The sequence below is a fragment of the Rhinatrema bivittatum genome, chromosome 1 (assembly GCF_901001135.1).
Source record: "Rhinatrema bivittatum chromosome 1, aRhiBiv1.1, whole genome shotgun sequence".
Classification (NCBI taxonomy): domain Eukaryota; kingdom Metazoa; phylum Chordata; class Amphibia; order Gymnophiona; family Rhinatrematidae; genus Rhinatrema; species Rhinatrema bivittatum.
Window position 1 is genome coordinate 156,292,427 of NC_042615.1, and position 17,258 is coordinate 156,309,684.

Genomic DNA, 17,258 nt, shown 5'->3' on the forward strand with positions numbered 1-17,258 from the left:
ACCACCACCACTTTCGTGAATGTCCGAGGCGCTGTCGCCAGGCCGAATGGAAGAGCCCGGAACTGGAAGTGTCTTCCCAGAATGCAAAACCGCAGGAACCGCTGGAACGCTGGTTGGATGCCCACATGAAGGTATGCTTCTGTGAGATCTAGTGACGCAAGGAATTCTCCTGGCCGCACTGACGCGATCACCGAACGAATGGTCTCCATCTTGAAGTGAGGGACCCGAAGGCATCTGTTGACTCCTTTGAGATCCAGAATGGGTCGGAAAGTGCCGTCTTTTTTGGGAACTATGAAGTAAATGGAATAACGGCCCTTGCCGTACTGATCGGCCGGAACCGGAGAGATAGCCCCCAAGCTTTCTAGTCTTCGAATGGTATCTAGCACCGCCGCTTTCTTCTTGGGATCTTTGCAGGGCGAGACCAGGAATTTGTCCACTGGGATGCGAGCAAAATCTAACTCGTAACCGTGTCTTATCACATTGAGGACCCACTGATCCGACGTAATGCTGGCCCATTCCTCGAGGAACAAGGATAGACGCGCCCCCACGTTTGGGACAACGTGCTGAGGACGCAAGGAGGGATGGGCCGGCCGAACTTCATTGCGAAGGCTTGGACCCCGCACCCGACGGGGCTCCTCCTTGCCTGCCAAAACGTTTGCCTCGAAAGGACTGCTGCCAGTGAGTGTTCCGAGAAGAGGACCCGGTGGATCTTTGCGGCCTGGACTTTCGGGGTCCCCGGAAACGAGCTCTGCTGGAAAACAAAGAGCGCGCCCGGGCCCTATCCTCTGGCAGCTTAAACGCTCTGTTCTCACCTAGTGAAACCATTAAGTCATCTAACTCCTTTCCGAACAGCAATTTCCCTTTAAAGGGTAACGCCCCGAGGTGAGCCTTGGACGAACCATCCGCCGCCCAGTTGCGTAGCCAAAGAAGACGGCGTGCCGACACCGCTGCTACCATGGACCTAGCTGAAGTGCGTAAAAGATCATGGAGCGCATCAGCCCCATATGCAATAGCCGCTTCCAACCTATCTGCTTGGGAAGCCTCCTCCGGAGAGAGATCCGCATTAGCCTGCAATACCTGGGCCCAGCGCAGACTAGCACGCATAGCAAAGTTTGTGCAAATGGCAGCTCGCACTCCTAGGGCGGAAACCTCAAAAATCTTTTTGAGTTGAACCTCCAACTTTCGGTCCTGAATATCCCGGAGGGCTGTTGCTCCCGTGACCGGGATGGTAGACCTCTTCGTGACAGCGGAGACCGCCGAATCCACCTTCGGGAGTCTGAGGAGTTCCAACGCCTCCTCCGGTAAAGGGTAGAGCTTATCCATGGCTTTGCTGACTTTCAAACCCAGCTCCGGAGTATCCCATTCCTTGAAGAGGATATCCGTGGATGAGAAATGAAAAGGGAAGGCGACCGCCGGCCCTGTGAGGCCGAGCAAAACGGGATCCATGTTCGCCTCCTGGCGGACCACCACTGGGGGAGCCTCAATCCCCAGCTCCTGGAGAATGGCTGGGATGAGAGGTGACAGTTCCTCTGCGGAATAGCCGCACCACCTTGGGGTCATCCCCGTCTAAGGCCTGTGCACCTTTCCCTGCACTAGGCTGTGCCGTTGCATCCGGTGCTGCCGTCCCGGCCCCCATCAGGGGCTCTTCGGAGGCCTCCGTATCAGTCCCGGGGGAATCCGATTCCTGCGGCAGCCCCCGGGGAAGCCGCTTCCCCCGGGACGAGCCCTGGGCGATCTCCGCACCCTTCCTGGCCTTCTTTTTCCGAGGCGGGGACTTACGGATAGCAGTACGCGAGACATCGCCCCGTATGCGCTTGCTGCGCTTATATCTGAGGACTTTGCGCAACAACAGCGCAAAGTCCTCAGAAAATTCTCCGGAACCCGCTGAATCGCTACTCGAGTCCCCCCGGGACCGAATCCCCTCAGAGGGGACCTCCCTCGCCTTGTCACGCTGCGGGGAAAGCGCGGGAGGTAGAGACGAAGCCCCCACTGTCTCTGGAAATTTCCCGGCCCGTGGCCAAAATGGCTGCCACTCCCGTGCTAAGCGGGAACAGCTCCTGAGGAGTGCCAGAGGGGCCCCCACCTCGCGGCGGCGATCGCGCGACCCGGGACCGAGCTCTCCGAGGTGCTGCTGAGGTGCCCTCATCACCCGGGACACAAGCCGAACAAAGGCTGTCCCGGGAGAGACGCGCGCACGCGCGCCGAGCCGCAGGCCCTGCACTGCGAACCGCGAGGCATGCTGGCGAACACGGGAAAACAGACGCGAAAAGAAAATTCACCTCAGAGGAATAAAATTCAAAATAACCAAAACGGCGCAATTCGGCGACCTCCCCCCTGCAGGCGACGCCCCCCACCGACCGAAACTGAACGGCAACACCAAGGAACAGAGAGCCGCAAAAAAATAAGTAAATTTTTTTTTTTTTTTTTTTTTTTTTACAGAAAAAAATGCACTGTCCCTGGTTCTGAAAGCCCTATTTCCTGCAGGGGTGAGTGAACCAGGCTCCCTGGTGTCACCCCCGACGCTGCCACTAGCTCAGCCGGGTCCTCAACCCTGGCAGCGGCCTCGACCGGGGGAGGGTAGTCCCCTCAGGACCTCTCAACTCCCCTGGGAGGCAGGGCAACCGGGAAAGAATTAAAAAGAAACCCAATTTAGCCCAGAACAATTAGACCTAACAAAAAACTAATACAAAAAACCAAACCTGACAAACACCAGAATCAGGTCAGGAAGGGCTGTGACTGGACCTGCACCATCTACTGGAGACAGAGTAAGACTGAGGGGCTGTGACTGGCACAGGGGCTTATATATGGCTCCGCCCACAAGTTTTAATCTGTCTCCATCTACTGGTGCGGAGTCACAACCCAGGTGTCCTGGACTGATCCTGGTACGTACAGGGAATAGGTCTTTCTGGATACCAGGTCTCTGAATGCCATCAAGCATACCAAATTGCTCAAAGCTCCAGGAAGTTTATCTGAGAGTGGGCTTCGGAGCCAGTCCATAAACCTTGCATGTGGATACTGTTCACATGGGCTCCCCAGCCTTGAGGGGAAGCATTGGTGGTGAGAATCTGAGGCGGGGAGGGTTGGAAGGGAAGTCCTTTTTCCAGGTTGGAATGATCTTCCCACCAGGATAGACACTGAGGGTCCGTGACTGACAGGCACCTCGAGATCCTGGGAAGCCTGCTGCCACTGGAACTGTATGGTCCCCATTGGGCTCTCCTCATACAGAGGTGAGCCAGAGGGGTCACATGGACAGAGGCTGCCATGTGGCCCAACAGGCAGAGCAGGTGAGCTGGTACCCTCTGGCTCTTTTGGACAAGGGTACCAGCGAGGTAAGGGTGATTGCCCAGTCTCAGGGCACTAAAGCTTTCACCTGCATGGTGTCCAGCCTGGCACCTATGAAGTCCAGCTAAGGAGACAGATGAGACTTGGGGAAGTTTATGACAAACCCCTGTCTGCAGCATCTGCACTGACAAGGTCAGAGCATGCAAGGCTCCAGAGCGGGAGTTGCTCTTGACCAGTCATCAAGGTAGGGGAGAACACGTGCACTGAGCAACGCCTGAGGTAGACTGCCACCATTGCTAGGCACTTTGTTAAAAACAGGGGGGTTCCCCCCCTCCCCCCAATGTCAGTCCGAAGGGCAGCACTTTGTACTGGTAATGTGCTTTCCTCACCATGCAGCAGAGATACTTCTGGTGGCTGGGGATAATTGCAGTGTGTGCATAAGCCTCTTAGATCGAGGGAGCAAAGTCAGTCTTCCTCCTCTGAGGAGCAGGCAGGTATGCCCAGCGACCATTTTGAACCTCTTACGAGAAACCTGTTCAATGCCTGGAGGTTGAGAATGGGGTGCAAGCCACCATTCCTCTTTGAAATGAGGAAATACCTTGACTAGAACCCTCAGCCTTGTTGATGGCGAGGGACCAGTTCCACCGTGCCCACCATGAGGAGGGCAGCGAATTATCTGAAGTATGATCTGGTGGGCAGACAAACCTAATGACAGACATGGGGGAGATGACTGCAGGAGCAGACTGAAGTTTAGATGGGTCCTCATCATCCATCAGGGGCACTATCGGTCCAACATGATCTTTTCCCAGTGATATGTGAAACTCAAAAACCTGCCTCCAACTGGGGGATCTGACATCAGGGGTACAGTCAACTGACTGTCACTCCCTTGCTGCCAGTCCCCATGGCTGGGGCCTGGGCGCTCACTTTTGGAGAGGACAACCCCTGGAACCGATGCGTGGTGTACAAGCCCGAAAGGTTGGAGGATAATATTTCCTCTGCCAGTAAATGGGCTTCTGGGAACCCGGCCTGGAGGATTTCCTAGCCGAGGACAGGCCTTCAGAGGCACTAGCAGACAGCTGTTGAAGGGTATCATGATGGTCTTTCAATTGCACTACCGGATCCCAGATCTTATCCTCAGATGTTTTCAACTGTGCAGGTGAGGTCGGCTAGCCTATCTTGGACCTCCGGCTGGAGGACAGGAGCTATGCTATTCTCTCCTGGCACCCATGCTCACTGCCAAAACGTGGGCTGCTGTCTCAAACATTTGTAGGTAGAATCTACCTTATGCTTTCCTGCTTTGAGATCCAGCAGGGTGATTGCCAAGAGGACCTCTTGCTGTTGAGGCAGGCCCACAGCAAAGTCCTGGACCCATTTCCAGCGATTGTGGTAACATTGGGTCATATAAAGCTGGGAGGTGGTGATGCAGCCCACTAGCATGGCACCTTGGAAGACTTTCCTGCCTAGGGCATTGAGCTCCCCTGTTCTCACAACCTGGAGAGGGGCAAAACCCAGGAGTATGGACTGATCCATGTATGTACAGGGAATTTGTGTTTGCTCTAAATTGATGAGCTTTGTGAAAGATCAATGTTCATGTTAAAGTATAATCAGTTTGTCCACAGTTTGACTTTTCCAAATACTGTTGGATGGATGTTGGGCCAGGGCTGTGTCAGTGACATCAAGTGATTTACTCTTTCTCCATTTGCTGATAGGACTGCATAACCTACTGGTGTGGCTTGGCCTGCCTTCCTTAGAAGAAAGGAACGTCGACTAAGTAATTTCTCCTTTGCCTTGTGCATAAAGCTGGCACAAATGCTGCTGGATACAGATGAGGAAGTGTTTTTGGATATAGAAACTCAATGCAGAGATCCCCCTGAACCAGGATATTTATCCTAAACATGGACCATGGTGGGGGATATTAAATTGAAGCTAAATAAAACCCAATGTTTGTTTTTCCTCTTATTTATAAAGAAGTCAGGAGAAATCAAGACCAATGATTAAATATTTGAGACAAGTAAGCACTTACAAATTCACAGCAAGACATTGAAGGGGACATTGTTCTTTTGCTATAAGGGTCCTTTGAAGAATATTAAAATGTTAATGTTTAACAGAACTGAATGCATTATACAGAGGATTGTACTTCACATTGTGCTAAATTATGTAGTAATGGCTGATTTTGGTCTCATGATATATAACAATATCTTGCACAATTATGTATGTGCATGTCCTATCTCCTAATTATGAAAAGTATTGATAAAGACAATCAATGTGGAGGATATAAATGCATAGCTTAATTCTTATGGAAAATATGTCTGTGCTTGAACGTAAAACTAGCCCAAAAGAATTCCTGAAGGTCTAGGATCCTTTTATTGTATCTCAACTTCCATAATGTGTAGTTTAGATCATTAGGGGTTTTAAAAGGATAGAACCTGAAAATGGATCATTGTACAGTTGGGAGCTGGGTTGTTTTACAGGGATAGGAAGGGACATGGGAAGAGGAGAGAGTTGCACTGTTAGAGGCATGTTATTTTGTGTACTATATGCCGCTGCAATGGTTCTCAACCTTCTCTGTTGGGACATCTGGCACATAATGCTTACAGGTGTGACACTGAACAGTTGACCATCACGGGGCTAAATGTAAACATTCTGCATCCACAGGACCCCACAACTGCCTCACCCCCAACAATGGATGCAGAGCTAGGATACATCAAATGCAACTCGCTATATTAAAGATTGATTCTGGTACATTAACAGAAACAAACTCCCTTACAAAACTCAGCACATGTATAGCAAACCTTCCATACCATTGCAATACTAATTCCAAGAACTCAAACAGCAATAGCCCTTCCTATGAAAAGGCAATGTAACACCAATGCATGTCCTATTGAGAATGAGAAAACATACAAATCCCTACTTACTAGTAAAATACCTTACCTCAGTCATACATACAGATCTGACATTCAAATACAGAACAAGAGACCACAAATTACAAATGTGGAGACAAACTGGAATGGAAAACTCAAAAAGCCACTCTGTATACAGTGCAAAATTGGAGAGCTAGAAACAACTACATTTCCTCCTATACTAAGCAAAGTACAAAGAAAAAATGCACACTCAAAACTGACATGGCTCACACCCTGTCACTCCCTTTCCATGCCTCCATCATCTTTCAATCTGCTCATACTCATCCTTGCCCAGTATTCCTGACCCCCCCCACATCCTCTTCCCTGCTTGACTCTCCCCTACCCCCTTCATCCCAACTCCCTGCCTGCCCAGCTACCCTGACCCTGTTTCCCACCCCTTCCTGATTAGCAGCCCCAACAATCCCTGTTCCACCTTTATCTTCCCAGCATCCCCAACTTCCTTTCTCCCACTCCACAGGGTGACTAGATCAGCATCACTCCCAGACTCAGCAGGGGAAGGTTTTGCATCCCATCAGGCCCAGAACAGCAGGAGCTGGCAATGTTTTGCTCTGATCTGAGTAAAGTAGGAAATCACCTCCCACTGGGCTAGAAAGAGAAGGAAGTGTAGCCTCCCAGCAGGCCCAGTGTAAGAGAAATCAACCAACTCCCACCCAGGCTGATAAGGAGGCAGTCATCTGCTGGCTTGGCAACACCTCCCAGGCCAGACACCTGTTGAGAAAGCAAGTTTGCTTACTGTAAACAGTGTTTCCATAGATAGCAGGATGAATTAGCCATGCTGTCATGGGAACTGTCCATCAGGGTCCAGGAGGCGGAGCTTCTTAGAATACAGAGCTTTGCTCTGTGCGGTTGTGCGTGCCTTCCCGTGCAGAAAAACAGTCTCTCCTCAAGTCTGATGTAGCAGTTTGTGACTATCCAGGGATGTGGGTGGTCAGCACGGCCAATTCATCCCATCTACAGAAACACCATTTATGGTAAGCAAACCTGCTTTTTCCCGTTGACAGCAGGGCTGAATTAGCCATGGGAGTCCTAAGCTCCCGATCATGCTTCAATAGTTTCTAGCTTGAAATATTTTTTTGCGTGATCCAAAGTGTGGACAGTCAGTTGTAACTCAGGTGGATATCGTTTGTAATACGACTCTTCCCAGCTTAGCATCTTCTGATGTCTGTTGGGCCAGACAGTAGTGAGATGTAAACGTATGCAAGGAAGACCACGTTGCTATGGGTTGTTCTTGAGAGAGAGGTGGGCTAGTGAGGTGGACACTGCCCTTACTTGGTGTGCATTCAGGTGAGAAGCTAAGGCTAATTTCCTCTTGGTGTAGCAAAATTGAATGCATTGGGCGATCCAACTGGATATAGTCCGTTTTGCCAGCAGAAGCCCAGGAACGTTCGGGTTGAACAAGTAATTGGGACACTCATGTCTCAGAATGTGTACGTTGCTTATAATACGCCAATGCTCTTGCAGTCTAATGTATGCAGTAATCTGTCCCTATTGTTCTGATGTGGTTTGGGAAAGAATGTTGGTAATTCGATGGATTGGCTCAAGTGGAATTGGGTGACTATTTTTGGTAGGAAAGATGGGTGCGTTCTCAGCACTACCTTATGGAAAAATTACAGGTATGGACTGTAGTGCACCAAAGCTTGGAACTCATTGACTGTGCTGAAGTTAGAGTGACAAGGAATAATACTTTCCATGTGAGATATTTGATGTGGGCTTCATCAAATGGCGCCACCATCAACTGTTCCAGTACTAAATTGAGATTCCATGGCACTGGAGGTCATACATGAGAGGCCTTTCAGAAGTCTGGAAATGAAAGGATGGACAGAGATGGGTTGTCCTTTATACGGCCAGTGATACGTGACTATTGCACTAAGATGTACTCTAATTGAAGAGGTGGTAAGTCCTGTAAGATACCAGGAATGCAGATAATCCAGTAACTTTTCAGGTGAGCAGTCCAAGGGATGTAGTCCTTCAGAGGAGCACCATGCCGTGTACTGCTTCCACTTGAAGCTATAGTTCTGGCGGGTAGAAGGTTTTCTTGAGGCCAGGAGAACAGCCTGTGCGGACAGTGATATTCCTTATTCCGTCAAGAGGATCCGCTCAATCTCCACGCTGTTAAGTGTAGGGAGCTGTGCATGGAATGTAGCAGGGTTCCCTCTTCTTGCATTAAGAGATCTTCTCGGTCCGGTAGCAATATTGGGTCTGCTACTGAAAGATATAGTAGATGAGTGTACCACAGTTGGCGTGGCCATGCTGGTGCTATCAAGATTGAGCCGCGTCTTATGCATTTCTGTAATGTCCTTGTTATGAGGGGTATCTGAGGGAATGCATACATGAGAGGTTCTGTCCATGGTAGGAACACCACTTGTGTCGTCTGGTCTTGGCCAAACTGAACAAAAACGAGGGAGTCTCGTATTGAGTTCCGTCGCAAAGAAGTCCATGGTCGGCTGTCCCCATTCTTCGAACAAAGTATCCACTACCTGTTGGTTGAGTGTCCATTCATGAGGGTAAAATATTCTGCCGAGGCAATCTGCCTGAGTGATGAACTGCATGATCTAGAATTAGCAGGGTTTCCCTGCACAGGGACCAGGAACCGGACCCTCCTTGCTTGTTGATGTAGAACATCGCCACTTTGTCTGTGTAGACCATGACCCTTCGGCCTTTTAAGTGCAGAAGGAATGTGTGGAGTGCGTTATCGCTCCGAGTTCCAATAGGTTGATCTGTAGGCATTGTTCCTGGGTGGACCATAATCCCTGGGTTTGCAGGTGGTCCAGATGTGGCCCCCAACCTTTGCAGGAGGCATCTGTAGTTAGCACTGTATTATGCAGGGGTTGGAGAACAGTGCCCGTTTGTAGATTCTTGCTCTTGAGCCACCACTGTATATCCTGTAGTATTGCTTGAGTAAAATTCACTCATCTTTAACAGCTGTAAGTGCTGTTTCCATTGTCGTTTGAGTCCCCACTGTAGGTGACATGTGTAGGCTTGTATTTGGGAACTGTATAAATGGCTGCTGCCATGTGATCCAGGACGGTGAGGATTTGTCGTGCCGAAGGTTTGAGTACTCTGGTGGCTCGAAAGACTATGCATCTCTAGTCTTTCAGTAGGAAATCTCTGGCGCTGATGGTATCTAGATGCGCTCCAATGAATTGAAGGGATTGTGTCGGAGTGGGAATAGATTTCTAGTAATTGACTAAGATTCCTAAATTGTTCAAACATTGAAAGGTCTGGTGGATGTAGTCGTTGAGAATCTGGGGTTCAGACAGGGAAGTTTGATACTCCTGTTGATAGAGATGTGCCACCACATCTGCCATGCATTTGGTGAAGACCCTGGGGGCTGCCGAAAGGCCAAAGGGTAGTACCTGATATTGATAATGTTTCTGAAATTGGAAGGATAGGTACTGCCACAAAGAGTGGTGTATAGAATGTGTGTGTAGGCATCTTTCAAATCTATTGAGCACATCCTTGGGTTGGAGAAGTGGTAAGAGTTTAGGGACACCATTTTGAACTTGACTAAATGTTTAAATCAGATCTAAGATCAATCTCTGTCCTCCGGTTTTCTTGGGAATTAGGAAATACAGTGAGTAAAATCCCTTGAGAGCATGAGATGGAATCAGACAGACTGCTTGTTGTTGTAGGAGGAATGTTAATTTCCTCTTGCAAGTGCCTCTGTTGCCCCTAGAGGTCGTGGGGCAATAGGTGTGGCAGAGTAGGTATCCCTGTCTTACTATTTCTAGAACCCATAGATCTGTGGTGATGGCTTCCCAGTATGGTAGGCATAAGGAAATCCTGCCTGATGGGTACAGTGGCAGTGATGGCAACTGCACTAAAGAGAGGGTAGATTTAGCTGCCGCTTGAGCCTGCTGAGTGTCGCTGTAGCCTTGGTCTAACTCTCCTAGATTGAAGAGGCTGAGATGTTGCCCATTGCAGTGGATAAGTAGCAGGTCGAAATTGTTGACAAGTGTCAGAAAGGCCAACAGGTATATGGTTGCCTGCGAGTAGGTGTGTAGTACCTACGTGGCATGCCAAAGGAGGGGTTTTAGGTCAGCAATTGAATAGCAACTGCCTGGTCTTTCAAGTTAACCACTGTCTCTTGGAATCTTTCGCCAAAGAGATTGTTCCCTTTACATGGTATATTTGGCAGCCGCTCGTGTAGCTCTTCCCGAATGGCACTGGATTGGAGCCAGGCCATTCTGCATGCGGCAATTGCAGAGGGAGACGTGCAAGCCGATGATTCAAACCCTTCGTACACCGTGCGAAGGTGTGATGCCCTTTTCCAGGTCCTGAATCGGTTGAGTTATTGAAGACTGAGGAGTCTACATCGGGCAGCGTGGTTTTTAGGGTTTGTAGACTTTCATATAAGTACTGGACCAGATAGAATTGGTGTTGACTAATCTGAAGAAAGCATGAGGACTGATATGCTCTTTTTCCAAAGTCATCTAGGAGTCTTTGCTCTTTTCCTGGAGGTGCCGATCTGTGGAACTTAGTTTGGCTCTCTGCATCACTGATTTCACAACTGGTGAAGAGTGTGGAAGTTGTGGCGTAGAATTGACATTTTTTCATTCTAAATTTAAGATCCATTTTTCTGGATACCGATGTGGTAGTGTAAGGAGACTCCCACATCTTCTCTAGGACATAATCCAACACCTTGTGGGATGGAAAGGAGGTGGGTTCCTCTGGGATATCAAATATTTTAAGGAGACCAAGTGTTTCTGCCTGAGGCTCCAGCAGCTTTTGTACCTCTAGGTTAAGAATGGCCCCCCATCTTATCCAGGAATTTTGGATAAGAGATCTTTTGGGGGGCAAAAGTAAGGTTCTGGTGTGTCCTCTGGCAGGTCTGAAGGATATCCAGTAGGCAATGAGGGAGATGGAGGTGACTCCGAATCTACCACAGTCGGGAATCTGTCCTTCGGAGGCAGAGTCGCAGGTTGAGATGGACCTGGTGGGGAGAGATCCCTTGGTTCCCACGGGAAAGGTTCTCTGTCATTCTGATAATGTGTGGTTGAGGCGAAGGTGGTGTGCTGCCTGTAGGAGACAGAGGGATTTGAAACCTGGATTGTAATGTGTCAAATAATCCTACTAGAGCAGTTGAGAGTTGTGAAGACGCCTGATGTGGAGGCATCCTTGGTTTTCGTGGCGTTTCACTAGGAAGTGGGGCAGTGTATTCCATATCCAATGCTGATCTCCTTCTCTTCTGAAGTGGTTCTTGTGGATCTGTTCCCTCAGTCTCCTGGTTAGAACCCGGTGAATGAGGGGGAGATGTCAGACTTAGGAGGAAGATGTAATCCTTACCTACTCTTCCAAATGTGTTGTCGACTTAGCATATCCTGTACTCCTTGGGGATATGGATCGTTCGGAGACCATAGAACTAGGGAGATGTTTGTCCCTATGGTGCGAGGCATCGGCAGATTCCCCCTCGAGAGATGGGGGAAGACTGGATGGCTGTCGCCTTTGCTTTACTCTTCTTTCCGTCTCCTATGTTCCAATTGAACGTCACTGGTGTGTGGAGTCGACCCCTGCGTCGGTTTCTTAGAAGGCATCGGATATTTGGATCCGAATGCCAGTCTGGACACAGTATGTGTGTTTTGACCTTCCCTGTATCTGTTGTCCTGCCATGGATGATTTTTGTCTATGCTTTGAGCTGTGTATTGAATGTGTCGACTTAGATGGCTCTTGCGTCATTCCCAATGCAGCATGCGTCTGTTTTCTGGCTTCCTGGGTTCTCTTCAACACATCTTGCGTCTCTATCGACGCTACATGCGTAGAGACGGACGCTCCTTGCCTAGTTGTCTGCGCTCTTCCAGTTGATGTGGTAGTCAATGCATGTGCCGTGGACTGTGCCGATCCCGGTGCTGCTGAGGCTTTGGGACTCTGCGCCTTCGGCTTGTGCCTCTGTTGATGCTCGATGCATGTGGAGCATCGACACCATGCGTCTTGGCCTCTTTTTGCAGATACTGCCGCTTTGAGCCGTGCCGTTCCCGGTTTTGACTCCAGGCATGATGTCCTCCAACTGATCCCTCAGTCCTGGGGGTGGAAGGCCCTACAGACGCTGCCTGTCTTACCATCTGGGTCCTCTGTTGCTCCGGACCTGGTGAGTGAGCCTCTGATGGCTGTGCATACTTGCCCGATTGCTCTGCCCGGAGAACTTGGATTTTCTGGGCCCTCTGACGGCAGGCCTGCGGAGACATCCTGCCACAGTGCTTACAGGAGGCTTCCTGATTGGGACAGAGGCACCTGTAGCAGTGATCATGTCCATCTGTAATGGACATGATCTTGCCGCAAGTGCAGGGTTTGAACCCTGAGGGCCTCTGTTCTGGCTTTGACATTTTTGTTCTGTTTTTGAAACTTTGTGAGGAGAAGCAAAGCCCTGAGTGCGCTCCAGCACGTGGAAAAACAGACTTTGTGCAGGAAGGCATGCACAGCTGCACAGAGCAAATCTGTATTTTACTAAAAAGCTCTGCCTCCTGGGCCCTGATGGACAGTTTCCATGACAGCATGGCTAATTCAGCCCTGCTATCAAGGGGAAACCATTGTGTACTGAATAGCACAAAAAAGTGAGCTTGTTAGTTTACCTCTAGAAGAATTTTCCTTAAAAAAAATTTCCACATGAGTTAATGTTTTTCTGTACCACAATTCCCTGATTCATTAATTTTACCTTGGAATAGAGAACTGTATTATGAAAAGATGCCCTAGTTAGATTCCAAAGCAAGGCGTTATACAAAACGTTCTGATCAAAGTGAATCCTGATGCTCTTTTCCATTATGGAAGCTGAAGAATAAAAGGTCTGTGGATGTACCAGTAGTGGCAAGTGTGAAGTTAATGGAAATGTATAGCTGTATAATGCTCATCACATACATATAGGTAGAAAAAAAATCTTCTGTACTAGACATTCATCACCAATTTATAGTATACCATTATCCTGTGCAAACCATTATCTACAACATTAAATAGCTAAAAATCCAGAAAATGTTTAGATTACACCATGAAATACAGAATTTTTTGTTCATTCAAAAAGACCTTTTTGAATTATCATGAACAATGGTTTATGGATCCTCTGGCTACTACCCTCTTGTCAACAAAAGGTTTGAGAGAATAGATATATAGCTGCAAACCATTATCTAGCCATATGGAATAAGATCATTTGAAGTACATTATGTGAGGGTTATGTCCACATGTATATTTGAATTTCAGGTGCAGCTAGCATTTCACATCCAAACTAGAAATTCTCTCTCAGATGACCCTTTTGGTACTACAATGTAATAAAGGCATAACATTACCCGGCATTGGCCCTCCTGGGCAATTGCATCATGGATTGCCTTAATAGCCTAGAGTAAAAAAAAACGACAAAGTCAAAACACTTAAAACCTACCCCACACACGCACCCGACACCAATTTCCCATACAATACCTCATCCTTTTCAAGGCATGAAGCCCTTTCTTCAGGAGAAAGGCTGCTTGTTTCGGTCAAGAAACGTTTCAAGATGGAAGTGTCACCTATTTTAAAAAAAGTTTAAGGTGTTTTTACTTGTGATTCCTGAAGTATCAATTTGCATTACAGTACACCACAAAAATAGAAGTATCTACTCTGAGAAGTAGCATTAGTTTTGTTTTCTAAGCCATTGTGATAAGAGGAAAATTGGTTTCTCTAATTTTTGTTCCTGTAATACCACCAGTTCAGTCCACACCTGAGTTTTGCCTCCCTTCCAGCAGATGGAGACAAACTGAGGGCCCCCTCTTAGACTGGTGTGCCACCTGCTTCTTTCAGTATTGATCAGTACGGAATCAGAAAAACCAACTAAATAACCAAGAACATAACTATATCCCCCAACCCCACAAGAAGCAGAGAATGAGGGACAACCAACCAATTGACTTTGGCAACTAAGACCGCATGCCCGAGATCAGGCAAGCAATAGAAAATGTTAGATGAGTGGACTTAGTTACACCCAAACCCAGTAATCTCTGCAGTGGGCAGGCGTCTGGACTGATCTGTGGTACTACAGGAACAAAAATTAACAGGTAAGAACTAATTTTCCTTTCCCTGTACGTACCTGGATCAGTCCAGACTGTGAGATGTACCAAAGGTTCCCTAAACCGGGTGGGATCGAGAGTCCTGCTTGAAGCACTTGCCACCCAAAGGAACCAAAGACTGGAGCTTGCACATCCAGACGATTGTGCCGAGCAAAAGTATGCAAAGACGTCCATGTGGCGGCTCTACAAATCTCCTGCGGGGAGACTGATTGGCTCTCAGTCCAGGAAGTAGCTTGAGAATGAGCCTTTAGGCCCTTGGGAACTGCCTGACCTTGGCAAAGTTAGGCCGAGGAGATTGTTTATTCAGCCACTGCACAATAGTAGTCTTAAGATGCCAGCTTACCCCAGATGGGACCACTCCAGAGGACAAAAAGATGGTCCGAGACCCGAAAGTCATTGGTAACCTGGAGATAGCGAAGTAGAACCCGTTTGGCATCCAGCTTACGAAGATTGCCCCCAGTCGTACCCGCAGGGAGTTCTACCAACTGGTTGACATGAAGTTGGAAACAACCTTTGGCAAGGAGGGACAGTCTTGAGGGATACCCCTGAATCTGAAAAGAGCAAGAAAGGTTCCCGACAGGACAACGCTTGAATCTGAGATCCATTGAGCGGAGGAGATAGAGACCAGGAAAACAGTCTTGAGTGTAAGATCTTTTAATGGAGCGTGACAGAGGTTAGAACGGAGCAGCACAGAGGGCCCGAAGGACCAGGTTAAGACCCCACGACTGGCAAATGGTACAAGAAGGCAGTTGTAGGTGTTTTGACGCCCTTCAAGAACCGGATTATGTCTGGGGGGGGCCCCGCTAAGGGATGACATTCTGCCTGACTGAGGAGGGAGCCCAGAGCAGAGACTTGCGCGTGCAGAGAACTAAGGAAAGCAAGGACCAACGAGACCCAGCGTGGAGTGCGCTGAGACACCCGACTCCGCACAAACAGATTCAAAGACCTTGCAAATACGCATGTAAGCCAAAGTAGACTGTTTTGGGGCCTGCAGTAAGGTGGAGATGACCTCCTCCTTATAGCCCTTACACCTCAGGCATTGCTGTTCAAAAGCCAAGCCACTAGACAGAAGCGATTGGCCTGGTCGAAAAATACAGGCCCCTGCCAAGTAGACGAGGGAGATGACTGAGCCGGAGGGGTCTGTCCGTCACCAGGTTGAGGAGATCTGTGAACTGTGGCCACTCAGGTGCTACCAGAACCATGGGTCCTCGGTGGAGCTCTATTCTTTTCTTCTGAGAACTTTTCCCACCAGGGGCCATGGGGGGAAACATGTACAGAAGGAGGTTCGCTGGCCAAGGGAGAACCAGAGCATCCACACCTTGTGAGCTGTGCTCCCTCTAGTGGCTGAAGAACAGATTTGCCTTTGTGTTGTGCAAGGTCGCCATGAGGTCCAGGTGGGGGGTGACCCCACCTGTCCACTATCAGAGCCATGGCCGCACCCGAGAGCTCCCACTCCCCCCGATCGAGCGATTGACGACTTAGGAAGATGGCCTGAATATTCTCCTTGCCCGCGATGTGGGAGGCCGCCAGGCACTGCAGATGCTGTTCAGCCCATGCGTGTGCCAGCGAGACTGAGTTGGTGACCAGATCCCCTGAGTGGACTGGGAGAGATACTGCATCCCAGCCTGACAGACTGGTGTCCGTGGTTACTATTGTCCACTGTGGAGCCTGGAGAGGCATTCCCTGAAGGAGATGAGGGAGCAACAGCCACCAATGCAAGTCTGACTGTAGAGTCCAAGAACGGAAGGACTATGTGAAACTGTCCCGACACCAGCTGCCAACAGGATAGCAAAGCCCAGGGGACTAGGTCGATGATGGAAGCCATGAAGCCCAAGACCTGCAGTTAGTCCCAAGGCTGTCGGGGAAGGTAGTGAAATCAGATTCTGAATCTGCCCGATCAGCTTGAGAGCTCGTGCACAAGGTAAGACGACCTTGCCCACTCAGGCGTTGCAGTGGGCTCCCAGGAACTCTAACTCCTGAGAGGGCTGAAGGTTGCTCTTGGAGAAATTCATTATCTACCCAAGAGACGCGAGGAGAGCTAACACACAATCCACCGCCTGTTGGCAAAGAGCTGCCGACTTGGCCCTGACGAGCCAGTCGCCCAGGTAGAGGTGAACAAGGATTCCCTCCCGGCGAAGAGCCGCCGCAACCACCACCATGACCTTGGTGAAGGTGCAAGGTGCGGTCATGAGGTTGAAGGAAGTGCCCAAAACCAGGAGCCCTGGTTGAGGACGTGGAAGCGAAGATACTTCTGGTAGTCGCGGTGAATCGGAATATGGAAGTACGCCTCTGCAAGATAGAGTGAAGTGAGGAACTCTGGGGTGAACCGCTGCAATGACCACTCGCAGGGTTTCCATGCAGAAATGTGGAATCTTGAGGACCCGGTTGACCCTCTTGAGGTCTAAGATCGGGTGAAAAGATCAGTCCTTGGGAATGACTACATAAATAGAATACTGGCTGGCGCCAAGCTCCCTCTCCGGGACCACCACGCCCAGCTTCAGGAGCCTGGCGAAGGTTTGTTCCACCACGTCCCTCTTGGACCGCCCACATGGGGAAAAGAGAAAAAAAGATCTGGAAGGTCACGAACACTCGAAGGCGTACCTGTCCCTGATAATGTCAAGGACCCACTGGTCAGATGTGATTTTGACCCATTCCTCGAAAAACAGGGAACGGTGGCCGCCTAGGGAGGGGACAGAGGAATGAGTTTACTGAACTTCATTGCATGGCAGGCTTAGGGGTGGGGCGGAGCGTGTGGGCTGGCCCTCGTGAAAGGGCCACGACCAAGACAGACAGAAGAATAACCCCCTCTGGGAACCACCCTGTCTTCACGGGGCATACAGTCTCTGGCCCCGAAAGAGAGGACGAGAGGGTGTAAAGGGACGGGATGGTTTTGGACGGTCCTCCGGGAGATTATGGACCTTATTTTCTGCCAAGGAAACCATGGCTAGTGAGCCAGATGTGGCTTTATCTGGCTCGCAGACAAATCTTTAATAAAGTAAAAATCTTAAAACCCTCCACCCTCCTGACGCCCCCC

The 17,258-nt window shown here is 49.4% G+C and overlaps 1 protein-coding gene across 1 annotated transcript in view; it reads right to left on the reverse strand.

The window, feature by feature from the left end:
- The window catches only part of UCHL1 (ubiquitin C-terminal hydrolase L1), an 89,604-nt gene that overhangs the window by 38,679 nt on the left and 33,667 nt on the right, over positions 1–17,258 (reverse strand). Inside the window, exons 5-6 of the mRNA XM_029588864.1 lie at positions 13,605–13,690; positions 13,475–13,522 (exon numbers count right to left, since the gene is read on the reverse strand). Coding sequence (XP_029444724.1) covers positions 13,475–13,522; positions 13,605–13,690 — 134 coding nt within the window. The remainder of the gene's footprint in view (positions 1–13,474; positions 13,523–13,604; positions 13,691–17,258) is intronic.